We start from the raw sequence: 22,726 nt of genomic DNA, 5'->3' as shown, positions 1-22,726 counted from the left end.
TTAATAATTATGTGATCGGTATCGGTGATCGGCCGGGATCGGCCCTCATGGGTGATTGGAATCGGAATCGGCAGGAAAAAACCTGATCGGCACATCTCTAGTAAAGACCTTTGTCTGCATTTCTTGTTCTCCTGGTTAAGTATGCTGAAACAGGCATAATCCTTGTAAATTAGAGCAAACAGCTTAAGAAGGTGAAGAAGATTCCAGATGGCTCTTTACTTGCCTTGTTTATTAAAGGGTATGGTAACAATGGAAATACACATGATACTTAATATGCTTTTCCCTTGCTTTAAAAGTGCAGCAACATTACATTGATGATCTGAAAGTCTTGGTGCACCCAGTGTTGTAGACTTAGAAAATTTACGGAAGACATATCAGTTCTTGAATAACAAAATTATCTTTATGCTTTGCCTTTAAACATGGGTACTGAAATGATGTCGGAAAGAAAAATACAGAAATATCTCAAGTTGTAATCAGACTGAGAATTTGAGAGACTATAGTATATCATCTCCCAAAAGATTTCATCTAGTAACATAAATTAAATCCTTTTAAACAACCATCCACAGGTTAAATTCTTATGCATTAAATACTTTTCAATATTTCCATTTCTTTTAGTAATTCAATATATCTGGCTTACAAAGTCCCAGCTTTTTAGGCTATATTTTTACTTTTTGCTGCCCAAGATATTATTGCACTGATAATTGAGAGGAACCTCTCTCAAGTACACTGTAGGTGTAGGGTTTCATTTTTGCTTTGACTGAAAGCTCAAGGAAGAACCTCCAGACATATTCCTCCTCAGAGGGACGCAAGTCAGTTGGCCTAACAAGGAGAGTGGTTCAGACCTCAGACTCCAGACTGGAGACCCTGCCCCAGGGCTTTGGCACATAAGGACTGTTGACTCTTCGCGCCACAAGGACTTGCCTCCGATCTCGGCTCCCTGAACCCAAGTCCTCTCGCTTTGTGCCATCATAAGGCCCAAACATGTTGTGGTAAGCCACTGGTCTGTCCGTCATTCTAGGGAGCATTGCTGTGTTTTCTGGGCAGTGGCTGGTACATGGAAACAAGTGGCACATGTCCTTTGAGCTGTTGTAGAACTGGGACGGTCCTTGTGGGAGAGGCCCCACATACACTGGTAAATCTGTGTACGAATTCAGGTAGGTGGAATAATGTCTGTGCACCACCGTAGAGGAGGAGCGGCGCAGTGCAGCGGCGTTCTGTAGGATAGCTTCCCTGTAAGAGGGCAGCCGGGTAGAGTCAGCGTACTTTATCTTTTGCTTGTAGGGGTAAGAACCCATATGGGCTGGGTCTAAGTAGGCTGGCTCAGCGGCCAGTGGGTAACAGGACAGGTTGTGCCCCAAACTGCCATACAGCCTGTGAGGCTTTGGATTCGGCCCCACCACCTGTGGAAACAAATCAGGCATGTCTGTTCGGGTGGAAGGAGCTGTGGATGTGGAAGGCTTTGTTTCATCTACCTGACGGATTCTATCATTGCCCCACGTGGCTTTAAGAAATGAGGCTCGTCGATTTAACTTGTCCTTTCCTAAGAGGGGGATTTCGTCCATTTCTGGCTCCAGGTAAGACTTCATGCAGGAGTTGCAGCTGGTGCTGCTGCCGGGGTAGTGTCCTGGAGTGCAGGCCATTGCCATACCATCAGGGACCTGGTTGTTTAGGAGGTGATTAGCTCTCAACTCAGCAAAGCAAGACCGTGGTTCATCGTAGTCGACTCTCACTCTTGGCTCTGGATTATTAAACAGATAGCTGAAAGACCTCCGTCTCCGGCTTACACAGTCTGGGGGGTAGCTGAACTTCCTGTGGAGGGGTCCCTTGTGCTCCACGTAAATGTCAGGTACCTGGAACTCCCTGTAGGAAACAAAAGGGGATGCTGGGTGCCGGCCCTGGTTTTCCACATACAGCCTGCTGCTGTGGTGGGGATTGGACGTTCCAGAGGGAGTTGGATCTCTCATGGCAATGTGTGGGCTGCTGAGGCTGGAAATGGGCAAAGTTCTCTCCAACAGATGCTGACTGCTGCGTGTAGGCAGAGTGTACCGAAGAGGAGTGGGTCGGGTTACCACCCTGGGCTTCTCTAGAAGGGGCTGGGTGGATGTGTCCCCGTAATGAACTGGGAACGTTGGTGTAATGGCCCTCTGAGGGTAGGGGGAATGATTGTCTGTTATACTGGAGATGTAGGGTAGCCGGCCGTGGGTCACATCTGTGGTTGTAACTCTGGGAGGAAGGCCAGCTCGCACATTGTCGGCTCCACGTCTGCTCCAGTTTTCTATTGTTTTGGTGGCGCTATCGAGAGAGTTCTCAACTCTGGCAGAGGACACCATGTCCTTGGCTGTCCTCAGCATCTTAAGCATGTTGGCTTGAGTGTAGTTGGTGGTGACGTCTGGACTCTGCAGGCTCCCATTGTGATCAGTTTGCTCTACTCCGTTAAAGCAGCTGTAGATGCCCTGTAAATGGATGGAAAGGTAAAATTAAATAAACCTGCAGCCTACTGAACTGTTGATTATGTTTTATTACAATCACAGATTATTTCCCCATTAATAAAATCTCCTATGGACATCAGACGTTAATAAGGTGAAAGCTTGTTGAAGAAGAATATTTATCCTTGTTTATGTGACTGTTTCTGTGATTGAAAGGATGCTTTTATGCTGCAGGATATTGGACATGAGTCCTGAGTTAGTTGCTGATCATGCACTTAGTATATTAGTTTCTCCATTTCGCCCCAACTAGCTTTATTTTACTTTCAAATTGTGTATTGCTCTGGAATGCAGAATCTCACCTTTGACCACAGTTGATACAGAGATGAAGGTTTTTAATGGGGTAATTTAAATTCAGTTTCTCAGGCATCATGACCATTTTTTTCAGCAAACAACCATAAAATCCTCTTTCCACTATGAGGTTGTCATCATCTTTGGAATATTATAATTATGGAATAACTTGCTTTATTAATGCCTGTTTGATTTGTTTGAAGTTGTACTTTTAGGTAAAGCTTCCTACCTGTTAGTGTTACCTCTCTTGCTATTTAAACACTGTATGAAGGCACGAAATTATAACAGAAATTCACCAAATCAGTGGGTGATTGGCATGTCAAATACTGAGTCATTTAATACATCAACACTAAAAAGTCAGTTTCTTTTTTAAGAAACCTGAAGATCATATTTTCTCTTTAATGTACCATTAGAAGAAAGAATTGGAGAAATATAAAAATCAAAATACAACCAGAAATGATGTTAAAACAACTTGGTCTATTTTATTATGTGATAATTACTTACTCTGCTGATAGCCAGGAGAAAGTCCAGTCGGTCTGATTTGCGAACTGAATGGCGAAGTTTCCAGTAGAGCAGATGTTCCCAGGCAAACACCAGTAGGCTTAGGCCCATGGCGACAAGCAGCATGTAAAAAACTCCGGCCATGTTGTCGATGTCCAGCTTACTGCTCATGACTTCTTTCTTTTCGTTACGACAGATACCTGTGAGCCAGACGGTTTGCAACTTTTGGGTGTCACCTGTGTGAAAAAACAAGAGAGAAACATTTTGGTTACATGAAATGTATTTTTATACAGAGTAAGAGCATTTCCTCAATTAGTTAATTTGTGAAGCTGAGTATTTTTACTGTGAAACAGAACATTTTACTGTAAAGCTGCATGTTAAGGAGAGTTTCTTCAGAAGACAGACTGATGTGAGAAGTAAAATATCAGCCATACTAGTGGCCTCTGTTTGTCATTTATGTATTATGCATTACACGTTATAATTTCTCTTTCAGTTTTATAAATTCAACTAAAGGTGAATAGCAGAATAAATCAACTTCTGATTTAGTTTTATTCAAATTTTCTTTATATAGTTGCTATTAGCAACAATGTGCAGATAGCACATTGTTACTGTTAGCTCTCTGTGAGCATGTTGAATGTAACTGCATCATAATATTGATGTTTTTGGGTAGTAGTTCTAATTTATGAAAGCACAACAAATACCATCAGCCAGGAACTGCAGCAGGGCAAGGTCGATGGGGCGCTTCCAGCGTGAATCCTTCTGCAGAGCAATTCCATAACCAGTAGTAGCAAACACTTTCCCGCTGCCAATGGTGACCAGTTTGCATCCTTCGTCTTTGCCAGCCATGTAATTCAGCACAGCAGCATCATAGATAAAGGCATCCAGTTTCCTAACGTTGTAAAACAGATTACACAAATAATTTAGTTGTTTGGCTCTTCTTCCATTTCCACATTGTGTGTTCATGTCTCTCTTGGCAGAAACCTACCCTGTTTTAAGGCTGTTGAGAGCATCCTCTACTCCTTTTTGGTTGTATTTGACCATGTGGGAGTGCATCTCGGGGTAGTTACTCCTTATGTTGCGCTCTGTGCTGCCATTTGGGACTGTACCAAAGCGGAACGGAGGATACTGCTCCTGTGGCTTTTGAAACTGTTGATGGATGTGGAACAATATTTTATATTAACAAACATGATTCTTGTGCTTATGTAGCTAAGCAGAAGTTTTAGTCGTTTGCTTATTGTTCTATATATATAGTTTGACATACTGTGTAGGTCATAAAATAGTTTTACCCATCTTTGATTTGATTACATTTTACTCTGTTTAGCCATGAAGAAGTGCTACAAAAAGCAGGGCGTAAACAGAGAGCACACACAGAGTTATGGAGGACTGATCCTGCCAAAGCTGGAAATGAATTAATAAAGTAGGAAATAAAGCAGTAAGTAAAACTGTAAATATGTAACTAAATGAGGAATTAATAATGTATTAAGTGTATTCGATAGGGACAGGCACACAATATCAGACTGAATAAACATCAGCCACATTTCTGCATATTGATGCTTTTAGCCTGAGCTAATCTGTCTCACTTTTTCTTAGATAGGCTTTTATAAACAATATAACTATAAACAATTGGAATTAAATAACTATGGCGTAAATCAAATGTATGTTTTAATTATTTATTTCCACATTTAGTGGTAGAAACACCCACCTCATTACAATAGAATTGAGAGGCAAAAGGAAAATTTTAAATAAATGCAATAGCAAATGTGGAAATGAATAATTGCATAATATATTTATTCCAAAATATATATTTTACAGTGATATTGAAAAATATATTTTTGCATATTTTATTTCCTCATGTATTAATTTATTTTAACTTTATTTGTTCATTTTATCTACTTAGTTTCTTCCCTCTTTTATTTATGCATTTACTTCCTCATTAATTCATTGTCAGTTTTGGTAGGATCAGTCCTTCATAGTAGGTACTGGCAATCAATTTTTTTTCTTTATATTTTTTGTACTATGAATGCATTTTTATTTCTAACGGTTTTTGCGATTTTGGGGGGTAGGTGTACCTTGCCACAAACCCACCTTTGAGTAGAAAAGCATGGGGTTTTGAAAGCTGATTACTTAAATAAATCAATTTGACACTTATTTGTAATGACATTCTTTAAATATATATAAATCATATTGAAAAACATGAATATGTACAGTACAAATAGCTTATTTTTAAAATGAAGGTTCTTTAAAAAATGCCATTTTGAAAAATAAAACAAATTTCAATATTTCCCCTGACAGCAGAGATGGCATGTTTGTGATACCATATTAAAAAATATATGTTGAAACCAAGCCCATCCTGCTATGTGGTCTTAACAGGCTCAATTTTTTGTAGGGGTCTGGGACTGTTCAACAAAGATTTATTAGGCCGCAAAACTGCTTCCAAAGCTAATTTGACCGACGGAAAAAAGTTTCAAAAGTTGACAAAATTAAGTATTTTTTGAGCACTCCCCAAACTTATATTTTTCATCAGATTTCAATAAAACTTCTGTACTACAGATAAATTAAGCTGCTGAATAACATAAAGGCATCCATTTTTGGCCATATTTAATAGTTTCCTTGATATTGCTGGTAGGAAATAGGGATTGTTTGTTTTTAAAAAAATCAAAATTTTGAGAATTTTTAACTTGCACCAAAATGTTTATTTTTGTATGCATTTCATTGAAACTTCCTTCCTAGATGTCAATTAGGCTGCTGCATCATATAAAAACATTTATTTATGGCTATCTTTAGTAGTTTTTTCTATATTGTTGGCAGAAAATGGAAATTGTTTCTTTAGATTTCTTTCTTTATGGAAAATTCGCTACTACCGACCATCTGAAAAAGTGACAAAGAAAGTACAGTTTTTCATAAAAAGTGTCTAGAATATATCATTTTAGTATAGATACAGTCACTTCATCATGCCACCACCCACATAATGATGCCCTGGGCAGTTGCCCATGGCTCCCATATCAGAAACCGCCACTGAGGACGTCTGCTAACGCGCTTCATGTGCCATTTGTGCAATTGCACAAATCGTACAAAATCAGCACAAACCTAAACCACACAAATACAGGTCATCATGCATAATTCCCGTGACCCATAAAAACAGCGGATCTAATCCGCTTTTTTATTATTATTAAATAATAAGGACAGGGAAGCAAAGCATACCTGTGGAAGAGGAGGAGGGGAAGGAGGAGGACGATGAATAACCCCACGTTCAGGTGAGGAGGTGAAGGGACCATGTTTGCTTAGTTTTTCCTCTTTTGTAAAAGTTTCGACTAGATTTAACTTTAGATTTAACTCCTCCCGCAGTCTTTGTGCGGGGCTCCGGCAGGTCGCGTTAGATCGCTGTGGAGCTCGGCATAGCGCGGTAGATGTCATGATCAGCCAGCCGGACGGTCCGTCCGCTTTTCAGTTTGCAAAATCACAAAAAATTTGTTTAAACAGCATCCCCGCTAGACCGTGCACACGGTAAAAAGCTCAGGAGGGGTTCACTCGATCCGCTCTTAGAACTACCGGAGGCTTAAAACTCCGGTTATTCGTTTTTAGCTAGCTTCACCACGTAGCCACATTTAGCTTACAGAAAGAGCGAAAGCTGGAAGGGGCGCCTCGGGGGAGGTCCGTTCGTGTGTTGATATGCGTGGGGCGTCACGCACATTGATTCTGCAAGTGTGGTTCCAGTATTATTTTAAAGCTAACAAATTGATATTTATTTTGATACCCATTTTGTCGGGTTTATTTTTTATAATTTGTTCGCTATTTGACGAAGTTTTGATACTTTTATGATTTATAAAAAAACTAAAAAAATAACCCTTGACAAACCGGGTATGTATAGAAAGCCAATAGTTTAAGGATTAATATGATATCACTGTTGGCTCATTTGGTCATGTGTTCGTGACGCCCGAACCGATTTTCTTGGACAATGTTTCAGCGCCTTTCAGGAGGGGCGTTCGAATTAGCTTAAATAATGCGGCTTTTCAAAAATTTTCTGAAAATTACTGGGAAATTTAAAGTGTTGTATTTGCTTCAACATACATAAAACTGGTATCATTGGAAAGGAAAATCAATGAACAGCAGCAGTGTTGCTTTTGGAAAAAAAATATTCTGAAAAGGACTTTTGATGGTGGGAAGCTAGGGCATTTTCTGTGATCAGCATGCGTTCTCTCCCATTCCTGAGTGGAAAGAGCGTCGCTGCCGGTACCTATTCATAGACTGGATATATAGTGGCATCTGTTATCTTTCCCCCACTGCTCAACTGTTCATATCGTTGTCCTGGAGGCTTTGTGTTGTGTTAATGGACACAGCTAACATAGGTATTATAGAAAGGAACTTAAAGTCCAGGATGCTGTCCAGGGGGATCTAGACTTCCTTCATCCTTCTGTTGTCTTCTCTAAAGAAGAACTTATTTCATCATTTTCCCTTTGGCAGTACTTTATGCTTTTAATTATCATAGATTGAAAGTAGGACAAGGGGGAATACAGGATTTGACTTTTTCATTAACCTTATGCAAATGCTTTCAGAGTCCATATGTTAAATAATTAGCACTTTTATAATAAGACAAAAACCAAAACAAAATAAAAGCTACAAATCAGTCATTTCAGGACTCTTGAAAGTCCAATTTCTGCTGATTTCTCTGTGAAGCTTTCAGTGCAATAAAAATTTAAAGATTTATCCTTTTCTAAATACAAGAGTTAAGATAAATTGCAGGTAGCTTTTGGAGATTAATTTGCTTGGATGGAGGTATTTTTGTCATGTTGCTTGACAAATGTGGTTGTCAGTCACTCTCTTATCATGACAGTTCTTGTAAGTGGAGAAGTTATTCCCACACTTCATTATTGACTAGCCATTCCTTTAAAACAAGGTCACTTTATCTGTCTTTGTGTTGTACCTTATTTCCATACTCCTGCCCTAAGGAGCTTAGCGCAGCTGGTCAAGCAGCAGTTCAGTTCTACATTCCTACGGCGTTGCCACATACAGAAAGAAGTAGAATAATCTATGAAGTCCCTGTCAAAAGAGCTTTGTTTCTTGCACTGCATTGCTGAATTGGTGAATAATGAAAAGAGAATTGCTAGTGACTTTCCTAGAATTGTAATGAGCACTGGACAGCTTGGTCTTTTTCCTCAAATGCCTCTTTAATCTCCTCAGTTGTCTGAAAGCACAGAGACTACAAATCACTTTTTGTGCTGATGGTTTAGCACAGATTTCCTCATCAATACCTCTATGTAATGCGTCCCCAGGGCAACACAAGTATGGATAATAATACCAGGAAATTACAATCACAGTCTACCCGGAAAATTCACTCGGATATATCTTCTCGTTTCCATTAACATCCTGCTCTAAAAGATAATGTAATTTATGTTTTTCCTGTTTGCATTACCACTTTTAGATTATCCACAATTTATAACTGCAGCAGACGTAGTTTACAGTATGGTGGCCAACAGGTGCAAACGCACAAACAACAGCAAAACACGCTGCATTTTGCCTATCACATTATTGTGTGTTTTGGAGTTTGCAGCATTTATGTGTTTACAGCCAGTGTATTACTCAGCCAAAATAGACATCCTTGTCTTTAGGTTGCACATCAACGACAAAACAACGTCTAAGACAAAGGTCTGTACCTTTTTGTCACTCAGTCCAGAAACGGTGTCGATGTATTGCTCCTGGATCATAAAGGCAGCCAGATTGGCTGTGTACGAAGCCAGGAAGATGACAGCAAAGAAAGCCCAGACCAGAACCATGATCTTACTGGTGGTGCCCTTTGGATTCTCAATAGGAACCGAATTGTTGAAGACGATTCCCCACAGTAGCCAAACTGATTTTCCAATAGTGAATGTGGGCCCTCCGGGATCTAAAAACAAAACAAAACAAAAAAAAAAGTAAAGAGTCAGTTTTAGTGGGTTGTTTTCCAAATCGAATTCTGAAATTAGAAAAGATTTTATTTTGTTTTGGTTGTTTTGTTCATTTTTGTTATAGATCATTTCTGGTTCATATTTCCAAATGGTAGCTGTGGGAGCCTTTGTCTCTCTTAAGCTGTTGAGGATAAAAATCTGAAACTATGAAGTAAACAGTACATTTAAATACTGGGGTTAGCAAACTCTATGTTCAACATTTTTATAACTAGGATAAAGTAGACGTGACTGAAACAGTGATTAACTCAATATTTTCTCTTATTTATTTGCTCTTATTTACTCTTATTCTCTTATTGGAGACAATTGTCCATTTTCTCCAACATAAAATGCAATTCTTTTAAGTTGTACCACAGAAGTTAGTTTTATTTTTAATCTATCTGTTAAGTTTTAATTTTTTTTTTTAAAATAGGTCCTTCTTCATTGATTTAGTCAATAATAGTGCATGATAGAGATAATGCACTTGAAATATAAAATCTACACAGCAGATATCATCTGCACTAACATTTCTTAAGGCCATAGCTGATGTGTAACATAAAATATTGGATGAAAGTAAAGACTTGTCCTATAGAGATTAGTTGGCAACCCGTGACTCTTTGCTCTTTCATCCATTACTGGGTATTAGGGGACCACAAGGCGATGAAATGAAACTGCAGTATCTTGATTCAACAAGAATTGATCCAATGTGTGAACACTGTAAATAGGCTTTCATGCTACATTTTCTCTTCAACCTTTGATACCTTTTCAGAATCCAGTGTAAGGAGTACAGAATTACAGCTTTCTGTAGTTTCAGCTCTGACATTATTTTAAAATGATGCTTTTAGTAGTGTTGAATTACAGGAAAAGTTGTAAAACCCTTATTAGACAACCTATGTCTATGTCTGCATGCAAGGTTTTAACTACTTCTGTTTCTTTGGTCAACATTACGAAAAGAAAACACTGATAAAGGTGTATTGTGGGGCAATGAGGCTTTTTGATTAGGTCTGAAAAATACCACACTACTCGTAGTTTTGTCTGAAGTTATTTGCAGTCTTTTTCGTTCCACTCTACCTGTCGTTTGCTTCTATTCTAACAAACCAGATTTGTGACTGTATTCCCAACAGCGGTTCTCTTTTTATGCATAAACTACCTGAAGGAATGTAGATGTTTGGGCAACATGAGATTTACCTTTGGCACTGACCAAGCTGCGGTTGTACCCAACTGGACTGCAGTATTCAAAGACGAACACTGTGATGGCCACAACTGTCAGACACATGACGAACATCATGACCCAGACTGCTGGACTGTATGGTTCTGAAGAGACACACAGCTTAATTAGGCAGGAAAGTACTCATAATGGCCTTTTTAATTGTTTACTAAACAACAATAATGGCCTTTTTAATGAACAATAGTAAAATAGGTAGGATATGGCTCTAAAAAAATTATACTGAACCACTTCTGATGCAGTCTTAGTTGGTAGCATGTTCTCCGAGTTGGTTTTTTACCTAAAAAAGCTGATGGAGAGACAGTCCCGTTACTTCTAGCCACCATCACACTTATTCCCGTCTCAACAAATGGCACAGAAAAATCAATGATCTCTGAACGCTCTTCGTTTATGGTCAGTGAGCCGATAGCCATGTCCGCTCGTTTGTAGAACACCTGTTGACAAAAATAAAACCTTATCATTAGATTTTGTTTTTGTGTGAAGTAGGCAGATGGCAAAGCATCAGACATTCACTGCTGACCTTCATTATAAATTGCCACATTGTTTTAAACTGCTGTCAAGTTTTCAGCAATTAGCACTAGGGTTGTCAAAATAATAAATACCTTGATATAATCAGTACTACAACAATTAATTATTAAAAAATACTAATTTACTTCAATTTTGCAGAAAAAAACCTTAACTTCTTTAGCCCAGCAGCACTAAAGTTATAAGCTATTTAATTTATTTTAAATGTTCAATTCAGTGTAGTTGCCAAATCATGCAATAACACAATTAAAATTTAACAAAAAAAAGTCATCTGAGTAACTTAACGTTTTGAGACATTAGTATCTTCATCAATACCCTAAGCGCAGATTATGTCTCTAGATATCTTCAAAAAGTCACTGATTCCTTTAGATTTGATGTAAACTTTGTAAAGAAGAGCTTCCCACCACAGTGTTTCTTTCTTTCTAGTTGCAGTTGATTTCAGTTGATCTCAATTTCCTCACTACTTTCCTTCTCTTTCATCATCACAGTGTCTGCACTACTCTATGTGACCTTTAGTATTTTGGTCACTAACGTCTTTATTGTTACTAAAAATTGATATTGTCATGACGATTGTTAATCAATATATTGTGCAGCTTGGCAGGATTTGCAACAGAAATACTTTTCATCAATAAATCTAGATGCATTAAGATCGTTTTACATTCAGATTTTAGTTGCCGCACCCGAACATGCTTTGTAACTCTTTTTAATAAACGTGTTGTTTTGTAACTTAGCAGTTATAAAAACACATTTGATAAGGAACCCAACTCATTTAAGTAGAATATATAAGGTCTTTGTCATTCCTACCTCTCCGATCATCCCGTTCCAGATGCCTCTGACCAGCTTGCCGTGCTTGCCGTTGGTGACCAGGTAAAGGTCGTAGGAGAACTTGATGGTGCGTGAGAGTTTCTTCAGAATGTCAATGCAGAAACCTTTACAGCACAGCTTGGTGTATGGCTCAGTGTGACCCACAATACTGAAAAGCAAAAGACAGTATTTTGTTCTCTCGTACAGTATCTAATAGTTTATGGTTTCAAAACGGAGACTTTTAGCATAGGTTTTACACATTTTGTATAAAAGACTCTTAAGCTCTTATTGCTGATGCAGCATTTTCTTTGTAATATAAATATACTGGTTGGGTGATGTCACTGCGAAAACACTAAATCTTACCATTTTGGTCTAGTTTCTGCTGCAAATATCTTCGTACACTTCAAATAAGACAAAACTAACTTATAAGTAACTTTGCAGCAAGATATGGGAGCTTGTATCAAGTAAATACTCTTTAATATTGATGAAAAAGTACTAGTTTCTCTGGCAGATTATTTCGCGTATAACATGGAAAATGTATTGATATAAGTGAAATAATCTACCAGCGTAACTTTACTGCTGTAAAGTTACTTATAAGTTAGTTTTGTCTTTTTTCAAGTGTACGAAGATATTTGAACTAGAAATTGGACCAAAATACTTGGTAAGATTTTGTGTTTTTGCAGTGATGGACATAAAGGCGTTGTTCACCTCAAGTTTTATTGTAGTTTCTATCACATTTAAAGCAAACTGTGTGTCATATTTTCTTATCCAAGAAAAGAAACTCCTGTTTCTTCCAAGAGATGTTCAGAAATAAGAGACTGGTTTCTCAGAACTGAAAACATTTTAGTTTGAGCTAAAGTGGACTTTATAGGAGACAACCCAGAAGGAGAGCCTCCTGCTTATGATGCACGGTGTGGTGTGTTAGGTACCTAGTAAGCCATGTATTGAAGGCAGAGAGCTCTAATGACACATCACCCCTAACCTCCCCCAGACCCTCAGTCTAATGGCCCCTGGACTCACATATGATAGGCCAGGAGGCGAGGCAGCAAAGAATAACCAGAAACAAATGAATCCTTCAGAGGAAATCAGCCTGCCACAGCAGACCATATGTAAACACAGAGCTCCCAACACGCTGCCTCACCAGCTGCCAGGGTTCACGACTCGCCTCTAACTTAGTCATTAGCAGTAAATTAACTGTTCGAGCCTAACTGCACACGTCTGAGCCTAAATATGTCTCTGTGGTGTCTTAAGAAAACCAAAGTTCTTAGCGTCTTTTAAACCTGTTTGTAACTCTGATTAATTTTTTATAATTTGATCTGAGCCTTTAACTGCGAAGTGTTACTCATGTAGCTATTGTTATAAATGATTTTATGCTTTTCGTTTTGAACTTTTGTGTGCTGTCATTTTCCGAGCTTTCCGTAGGAAGTGTCATCTTTGGGCCTTCTCTGTCTAGCGCAGAGTGACAAACAACAGCACATGTACACTTAAAGGAATATTTAAAGTAATCAGTAAACTAATGTGTGTTTTTAAAGTTATGGGGAAAGCCGGATTAAATCTCCTGACAGAACTTAGAGTGAAAGCAATTATCAAACATTATTTTAAAAAGCTTTCAATATTTGAAGCTGCTTAGAGAAGATTTCTGGTGCTGATCCTATTGCTCATCAACCGTTGCTCTCAGTTACATCTTTAATTAAATCAACTTATGATTTAATTCCTATTGAACACTGTTAATGTGTAATTATCTCCTCAGCTCAATGTCATCCTTCAGCAGGACATTACCTCTGAATGAATCATCCCCAGAGTGCTGTGAGGGAAAAGTGTTATTTATTATGGTCCTTCTGAAGAACTTTTTTTTTTTTTTTTACTTTACGAGCTGAATTTGGTGAAATCTGCTGTAGCCTAGTCAAAGCCCACAGTGTTTCTTGGAAAACTACGAGACAAACTATGAGACAATTTAAACATCTAATTTGTATGTGCTTTGTCTGTGTCTTTAGATCTAAATATTATAATTTATTGCTATAGCTTTTGGGACAATTTATCGTCCAGTTAAATTTGTTATTGTGACTGGCCTAATCATGCTCAAAGCTACCAAGGGAGATGTACGAACAGATTACTAGTTCTGCGAAACATTAGATTTTATTTTAGAAACCAATAGAACTGATTAAGAATAATTTTTGATAAGGTATTTTTTTCAAATGTAACTAAAAACAGAAGTATTTTTTTTCTACGATACTATTTGTTAAGTAAATTCTCTTAATATTTCCAATAAAAATTAGCTTCTCTGTTGTTTGAAAATGATCTTAATCTGCGACAGATATGACACATTTGGGTCTTCTCTGTAAATCTGTACAACCCTTGGAAATGACATGCTATTTTCTCTTCAAGAGCTTTAAATCATTATTTACAAAAGCACTTTTGTTCAGAGTCGATTGTTGGCAGTCTTAGGCAAAATCTTTTGTCCTGAAAGAAAATCTCTGGTCTTAATCTTAAATAAGCCCATGGGTTGAGGTTGTTCAGAGTCACATGCGCAATTTAGAGTTTTCCCAACCAAAGATGACCAACATCAATATCAAGCTGTGTCTGTTTTCTAGGAACTGCTCTTTCTGTAGCTGCTGTTGTGACAGAAATCTGATTGTTTTCTTTTTTTCCCAGTCATAATTTCTGTTACCTCTGTCTCTTTTTTCCTCCAAGTCCTCTCTCTCTTTTCAGCATCTAACCCATAATAAGCACAGCAACACTCATAGTCATATCTCAGATTCTGCTGGTATTTTCATCATACAGTTTGACAGGATTTCATATCAAGATTTTATATTATCTGTCTTTCACGGTTTCGCATTTTCAAGTGTTTGAGTGTGCCAGGTTTTAATCTGTAAATTAGGTCCACAGGTGGATCAAACCTCTATGCTGATAAAGTTCTTCACCAGTAACCCGTTTGTTTTGGCTGCTGCTTGTCTGTCTTATTATAAATGCATTAGATGTTTCTGCCTTACACTGAATAATGTCATTTTTAAACATAGGACGTTTTCCTTCCAGTTTTACAAGTTATAGGTATTTTTACATGTGCAAGAATATTTTAATATTAAATGTTTAGGCAGCACCAGAGAACTGGGTTGTAGTAATAGTATTTGTGTTTGTTTTACTCTGGACATTGATGCTTGAGGAATGACTAGGATCACTGCCATGAAGCATTGATCAGCATCCAGACTTACAGTTTTGAAGTGAAGAAAAGCTGTTTAAATCACTCGCTTTGATTTATGATTCAACTCTGGATGAAAAACTGTTGTGAACTTCAACTGCCTTAACAAAAGAAGTAATCTTCAAACCAAGAATCAGATAAAGTGATAAGCATCAAATTATATAAACAGGTGCACTTTGTAACATGGGCTTTGGCTTTCTACTGAGATTTTCAAGTGATTCAGGATATCCTCTGTTGGTTCATGGTTTATGGCCTGGATCCCATCAGAGCTGCTGATTAGCTCATAACATGCAGTCCAGTAAAGCTGTTTCGACAGGTATGGTGGTTAAGCTGCTTTTTTTTTATTTTACTTTTACTAATTGCTGTGAAATCATATTGTTGCTGCTGTGCATACTTAAATGTGTAGAAGCTATTCTTGATTTGTTGGAAGCTGGCTGGATTATTGATCTTTTATTGACTGCTTCTTTAAAAAGAAAGAAAATGCAACCTAATGAAAAGGTTCCTTTGTCTGACACGGATTTTTTCCAGTAGTGGCTGGAAGATTCAGTCAGCATGAGTGATAAAGCACCACAGTTCTTCATAACACTGAAGGGGCGCGATATTCATCTTCTGCTCCCTTCACCTCGTTAACACCATTGTCAGTAATGGATAATGGCCAGTGCTTCTCTCCCCTGCTAATGAACACCAATATCAGTCTTTAGGTTTTCAGGATTGATGACATGGCCTAATCGTCCCATCTAATTGATACCCCACCATGCACCACATATATTTTCCTGATTGGGTCACAGGGTGATCCCTGGGATATTGCACTCTGGCCAAGCAGCCTAATGAGAATCTCACCTCATTGAGTCATAAGAAGCCATGCATGTGCTAATGGCAGGGGAAGAGGCTTTTAATCTCATGGCTAATGGCACACTCAAGTTAGATGCAAAATCAATTAAGATGGCTCTGCTATCACATAAGGGTGTTTGAGGGACTCTACAGTGATCAGATGTTGTTTTTTACTCAGGATGATTGAATGATTGACTCAGTCTGCCAACAGAGAAATACCAGTGCAACAGAGTGCTTGCAGAAGCTCTTTAGGTTTTATCAGTAGGTGCAATGAAAAATTCTGCAAGACAACAAATTGTCCCAGAAATTAGTGCAATAACCAGTAATAAGACCACTTTCAAGTAATGTATTGATAATACAATAATAATGCAGTTTTCTACATAGCATTTCATACTGGAACTGTGAGATAATTTAAATATCTAAAACTACACACAACCAAAACCATAAATAAAATTAATTATAAAGTCTCTATAAACAAATTGTCATAAGAATGGAAATTGTCAAGCTCATTTTAATTTTTATGTGATTGATTAATTGTGGCAAGCTTAAGTATCAGTTCAAATAATGTGCAACAGCTACACAGTATGCAGTTTTAAGGCTCAGGTGATCTACTGCAAAAGTGTCCAATTCCACTGTAAAAATAGGAGGCTTTTAGGGGTGCAATTATAAATCGTTTCTGATTCTTGTGAGATTGTTTATCGACCAATACGTGTATGAGAAACCAATCTTATCCACCAATCTTATCTACTTCTGCAAAGCTCTGAAAATAAGCCACTGTCCCCGTTTGCTCTGCCGTCACAGATTGCTAAAAACAGTCATCCCACTGTTGCAAACATAGTTACAAAAATTGATCTGCCAAAATCGGAATCAGCTGGTCAGGCTTTTTAACGACCGGTGATTGGCCAGAAAGTGCAACCCTGGTGGCTTCCTCTTTGTAATTTGTTTGGTTTCTAATTGTTCCATTCAGTTGTATGCTGAAATTCATTCGTTCATTTGTACATTCTTGTGGCCTAAAAATAATATTTAAGATTCATCAAGACGCACAAAGTATTTTATTATATTTAAAATCAGTTTTTACCTCAATGTTAAACACTATAAAGCAATGGTGACTAATATTTGGGAAAAATCCATGCTTGTCTTAAATAATAAAAAAGTAATGTAAAATTTGTAAAGTTGTTTTTATCAGTGAACTTACGCCTCTGTCTTGTTGGACTGTCGTCGGCAGGGTACAGTGTTGCTAACACAAGTACCAGTCACAGGGTCCACTGCCTCCACAATAACAAAGGGCCGCTCCTCCAGTGTAGCCACAGTCAGGTGTCTGTAATCTGACACCGGCTGTAGATAGGAGCCAAACCGCGGCCACACCGGGTATCTCATCTGCAGGATTCCCATCTCATACGTCCCCACCTGAAGGAGTGAAGACAAGAAGGGTGAATCAGCAGGAGGCAGTGAAACACTGCACCAAACAGATGGCACTCATAGTACTCAGCTGTTCCAGAAAAAGGTCAAAGATGCCAATAACTTGTGGAAGGATGCTCAGATTAACAGATTTGAATGCTTATGTATTGAAGAGAAACATAGAGAAATAAACCATGTATCAAACTAATGAAACTACTTAATGCTCTACAGTGTTCATCCTTAGCTGTGAGCTGAGGTTTTAAAGGGTTTTGATTTTAGATCAGAGTTTGCAAACAGTATAATTAAACATCCAAATGAAACTACAGCCTCTTCTAAATTAACAGTGAGAGGACTTTAATTGGACGTTGATGTTTAATCAACCAGATTCACTCAGAAGCCTTTGCTTTGCCACTGTTGAAATTACTTAAGAAATATATGTCATTCTGATTTCTACACATTATTTTAATCTAAGCAACTGGATATGCAGTTAGTTATAAACAATCAAGTGTAAAAGTAGTCAGTTGAGGAACTTGACCTGTTTCATATGTAGATTGTCACACGTTCTGTTTCTTTCATGCTGCATGTTCCCAGTTATTGGAGTAGAAAGAACCGTGGGAATAATTAGCCATAAAACAAAGAGCAGCTGTTTAGGATGTTTTTTAGAGAGCATTAACTACTTTTCACTGTTTGTTTATATCAGAGCAATATGACATCATTGTAGCTTCTTCTTTTCTATAAAGCATTTTAAACACTAAACCTAAATTTCACCTATACATTTGCGATAATCAATGTAAATGTGAACTGGTTCTGCTATTTCACATTAAAAGACTGCTTCTCTAAATATCAGTAACTTACCACAGATAAAATTGTTTTTCTTTCAGCATAATCTCTGTTTGTGCAGGAAAAAAGCAATCATGTTTCTACACTGCAGCGAGTTTGGCTTGTCACAATGAAATGAAAAGGGTGAAAAAATGGAACATGGGGGAGAAGTGCAAATATCTCATTTCTCCTTGGACTTCAGTTATTCTTCTCTGCTGCCAGTCATATCGACCATTCTTACTGTTTGACTGTTACTCCATTTATGGATATTTTGTTGAAGAAATCTAAATTTTAAATTACTGAAATACTCTGGGGTGAAAAAACGGCTCCCATTTGATTCTCAGACTTCATTTAGTAAAATATCCTCAACTTCATACAGTGAACAGCAAAAATTAGTGTAGATTATTTCTAAAAAACAAAACATGTATTGAAATATAACGTGACCCGAGTGGTGAACAAAATTGTAAACAAAGCCTATAGTGGCTATATAAGTTGAAAGAGATAAGTACATGAAAAGTTTATCTTTTTTCCCCACTTTTCAAAAATTCATTTTCAGCAAAGAGACAATAATTTCCGTGTCTGTGTTCATTACAGATAAACAACAGAATGGCAGCAGCTTCTTATTGCCTTGTTGTATATCCAGTCGCTAGATAACGGTTTGGTCAGGACTAATTCTCCTTTCTCTCTGCTGCCTTTCTACTCCATTTTGTTTTCTTTCTTTTCATCTCCCTCATCAGTCTTCACAAGTCACTTTGACCTTTTGATCACCTGAATGGTTTATTGTGGAAACCTGCCAGGTAACAGAAACTGCTACTGATTCATTGCATTAACACAGATTTATTAGATGAAAGGTGAGCCGAATAATGTCTGATTTTTTGTATTTGTTGTGCGGCAAGACCTGGACTGAAACAAGATATGAATGAACTAGAGATGTAAACAAATAATTGACTAATTCTTAATTATCACAGGATGATTTATTAAATCAAAATTAGTTTAATTTGATTGATTTAATGCCCGTTTAAATGGACCTTCTTTCAGTGTTATAATATGGCCACCATCCTATAGAGTGCGACGCTGCTTATCCTTGAGTTGATAGTTGTAAAACAACTTTAGGCCCTCAAGGGCCGGCATCCTGCATGTTCTAGTTCTCTCCCTGGTGATAGTAACAACCTTCTCAGCATGTCAATGTTCTTCTTAGGCCTTCTCTTGAGACATAATTTTATCCAGGTGCGTTAAACCAGGGTGAGGACTAAAAGATGCAGAATGCTGACCCTCAAGGACTGACTTTGGGCACCAATGTTGTAAAAGAAATAATCATGGTGGAAGCATCCCAGAACAGAAAAGTGAAATGGTCCAAACGGGTGTGGAATGCAAAATGCACGTTATGTGGTTCTGTTTTGAAATGTACTCAGAATACTCATTTTTAAGAAAATGGCAGTTATCAACTAATTGCTTTAGATTAATTCATTAATTAATAACTTGCATCCTTAGTATGAATATTATATTATGATCTGGCTGCATGGCAGTGTGTTGAGAAAACTGGATAAAAAAGGCAATTCAAAGGTGGAATTGATTTTCAGCTTGCAGTGAAAATAAGCCCAAGGCAACAGAAAGTTAAGCAAAGAAAATAGATTGCCTTCCACATGTTGGCTGGAATTTAGTGAAATGAGCAAAATATTGTTCTGTTCGAGAGTGAGATTTTCTTTTTCTGGCTTGAAAGGTTTATGTAAAGGTCAGCATGGTGGAAATAATGAGAGGAGAATCAATGAAGCTGCAACTTGGGTTTAAATCTCACATTCATATGAAACAGGTTCATGTCCTTCCCAGAACTTTATGGTTCAGTTACTTTATATCTTTTGAATGCCAAACAAAACACAAACTGTTTTATTTGTAGTTCTCTCTGCGGCGGGGAAGCGTGATCAACTAAAATATTTAATTTGAAAGCTTCTCCACTCCATTCTGCTTCTTATATGTTTTTAAGGGAATAATTAAAATTTGGTTTAATTTTTCATGATCACTTAGTAGTGAATTTTTGTCAGGTGTACAAATATTGGAAAGAATACTTTCTTTCCAATATTTGGAAAGACGCGATCTTCCTTTTGGAAAGAATATTGGAAAGAAACTGTTAAAGAATCATGTTTTTTCCCCCCCAACAACTGTAGAACAATTGAAACACAGACATTTCTCCAGTATTTTACTATGCATTGTAATCTTGCAACATTTTACTCAGGATTAATGACTTGGTTTTAACAATAAGCCAAACTGTCACAGAAATGGTTGAATTTAATTAGGCCCGAGCAGCTAAGCGCTGCGAGAGCCTATTGAAACTGTGCTGTAAATTATTATTCTTCCGTAAAATAAATTGGCTTTTTGNGGGAAAAAATTATGAACAAGAGAATGATAGTATTTAGCAAAATATTACTCACTGGATTTGGCAATAAGGAAAACGGCACCAAGGATGAAAGCAACAAACCCCCTCAGGTATGACATTTTCTCCTGTCAGTGTCTTTGATCTGCAGACGAATGTGCCCTTCACTCTGCTCTTCCTGCTTTTTATATGTTATCTCTAAGGGTGTGGTCTGACCACTAAAATGCCTTTTTAAGTAAAAAAATATGTGATCATGAAATTGTGATTCTTTTGCCACACCCAGTATCAAAAAAAGTTACTGCATGTGGAGCTCAGACCTTGCTGGGACAATTTTAACTTCTTTTGGTCTCTTAGAAGCCGTCTGAGCACAACCAGTTGGGATCCCTTTTCCAGTGTGGGTTCCAGTATATGCCAGAGAATGACCACTCAAGTCCGAAATTAAAACTCAAATTGTTTCTAAGTTGCAACAGAAAAAGACCTCTGATTCTGATAAGATTTAATCCTTGAGATGAGGCCTGTGTGGCCACTCCACTTTAAGATCCTTCATTACCAGTCGGTCTGTGTGGAGCCCACGCCATGGATATCTTACCAATGCATCAACCTGTGATGGAGAAAGTACTCAAACAATGTACTTTAGTAAAAGTACAAGTAAACAGACCTAAATGTACTCTAGTAAAACCATTGGCATCAACCAGGATCTATCTCGATATTGTGCCTCTGTGACTATTAACCAGTATGACCTTGGTGCAAAAGTTAAGTGGATTCTCAATGCCGTCCAAAGACTGTAGCAGTAAGTAGGCATGGATAAAAAACCCACCACATTTATACGATTCTCCAGGAAACCATTATTAAGACCATCAATGTTCTAAGAATAGGAGGCTGTTTATGTTCTTAATTCACTGTAAAAAGACCCAATTTTTATAGTGAAAGTTTTTGTGGATTAAACCACAGTAACACAGAGAGCTTTCTTGGAGTAAGCAGAAATTGATCTCCTTATTGAGGTGGATTCCAGTCCATGAATTCCTGGTTCTGTCTAAATTTTGATTTCACAGTCCATGATTTTCTTTTTGCTGCTTTGTTCCACTTGATTTCCTGGTTTGTTTCATTCAGGCTTGCCTTCATTCTCCCTCGAACATTGTTTTCATGCCATGTCCATGTCACTGTTACTGTATCTTGTCAGCAGCCCTTTGTGTCTTTAAATGGTATTTCTTGCATTTGGCTTTCTGCTGAATGCTCTCCTCACCTCCATTTTTAGGTCCTCCTTAAAACTGAACTTGGCACTGTCCTACTGGGTAATATTTAACCTCTTGGAGTTGTGCACTTGTTGTCTGACTAAAGCTAAAGAATAACAAAAAGATAAACACAAATAAAAAACATAAAATCCCTCATACATGAAGAGTTAATGAGAACTATCGGTCATCTCAGCACAAACTCACTTTTAATTCTTTTGGTAGGGTGTGGATGTTTATGAATATCAATATTAATAAAATTAATTATGATAATAATATCTTAGTCCTTAGTGCTGGGAAAAAGGATGTGCCCTTATATTGTGTATTTTTGTCACATTTCCAATCAATTCTAGAGATTCTATTTTTTCTATATATTTATTTATTCTATTTATTTATTCTATTGTGATAAATGCACAAGAAAGGCTACTGTGCTCAATCATCACTTTTATTCTTTGTTCTTTGTTAGTAAGCAGTTCCAGAAAGCAAATTATAAACCTTATTTTAAATTTCCCTTTCATATGAAATAGAGAATTCTATGACATATCTATCTATAATTAAACCAAGATCTGTTCTGAATATGAGTAATTATAGAACTTCATTCTTACAAGTGCAAGTATATTAAAAAAATTGTGTTTGATTCATTGGCATAGACAATATTTATAGTTTAGGCCTTGTACAAATCTTAAGCTGCAAAATTCAAACCCAGAAGAACCACATCAAACGCAAAATATTTAATTTAAAATAGCTGCAGAGAAAACATGCTGACATGATGCAACATCCTTGGTGTGAAACAAACATCTCAGCTAAAGGCAGAGCCTCACCTGTCATCATGGAATAATAGTAATAAAACCATTTATATTGCTATTTTCACCCTGTGGTTTGTACTATAAAGTACCTATTCTTTACTTAGCTTAACCAATTCTGATGAGTTTTTTCTTCAAAATCGCTGGATTTTCGCATTTTCCCATTCAAATGCTGAGAAGCGAAGCCGGTGAGGCAGCAGCGAGCTGAGCCTCACCTGGGATTGCGCAACCTCTCACTAACTGCACTGTGAGAGCATGTTCATCCTGTCTGTACGCCGGCAATGAAATGGCTAAAAAAACATGTAGTATATGGACTGATTTTCCATAATTTAGCT

The 22,726-nt window shown here is 37.5% G+C and overlaps 1 protein-coding gene across 1 annotated transcript; it reads right to left on the bottom strand.

Moving 5' to 3' along the window:
• Positions 1-197: 197 nt before the first annotated feature.
• Positions 198-17,264, bottom strand: grin2ca (glutamate receptor, ionotropic, N-methyl D-aspartate 2Ca). The gene is made up of 9 exons (XM_015048978.1): positions 16,970-17,264; positions 11,748-11,916; positions 10,699-10,852; positions 10,382-10,507; positions 8,927-9,156; positions 4,261-4,421; positions 3,977-4,164; positions 3,279-3,511; positions 198-2,453 (listed from the first exon to the last, which is right to left on the bottom strand). Exons 1-9 carry the CDS (start codon positions 17,164-17,166, stop codon positions 837-839), a joined length of 3,075 nt encoding a protein of 1,024 aa, XP_014904464.1. The 5' UTR covers positions 17,167-17,264; the 3' UTR covers positions 198-836.
• Positions 17,265-22,726: the final 5,462 nt, after the last annotated feature.

This window comes from Poecilia latipinna, unplaced genomic scaffold (assembly GCF_001443285.1).
Source record: "Poecilia latipinna isolate Pla-1442-1.1 unplaced genomic scaffold, P_latipinna-1.0 Scaffold917, whole genome shotgun sequence".
Classification (NCBI taxonomy): domain Eukaryota; kingdom Metazoa; phylum Chordata; class Actinopteri; order Cyprinodontiformes; family Poeciliidae; genus Poecilia; species Poecilia latipinna.
The sequence above is the reverse complement of the archived record's forward strand: the minus strand, read 5'-3'. Positions and strand labels throughout refer to the sequence as shown.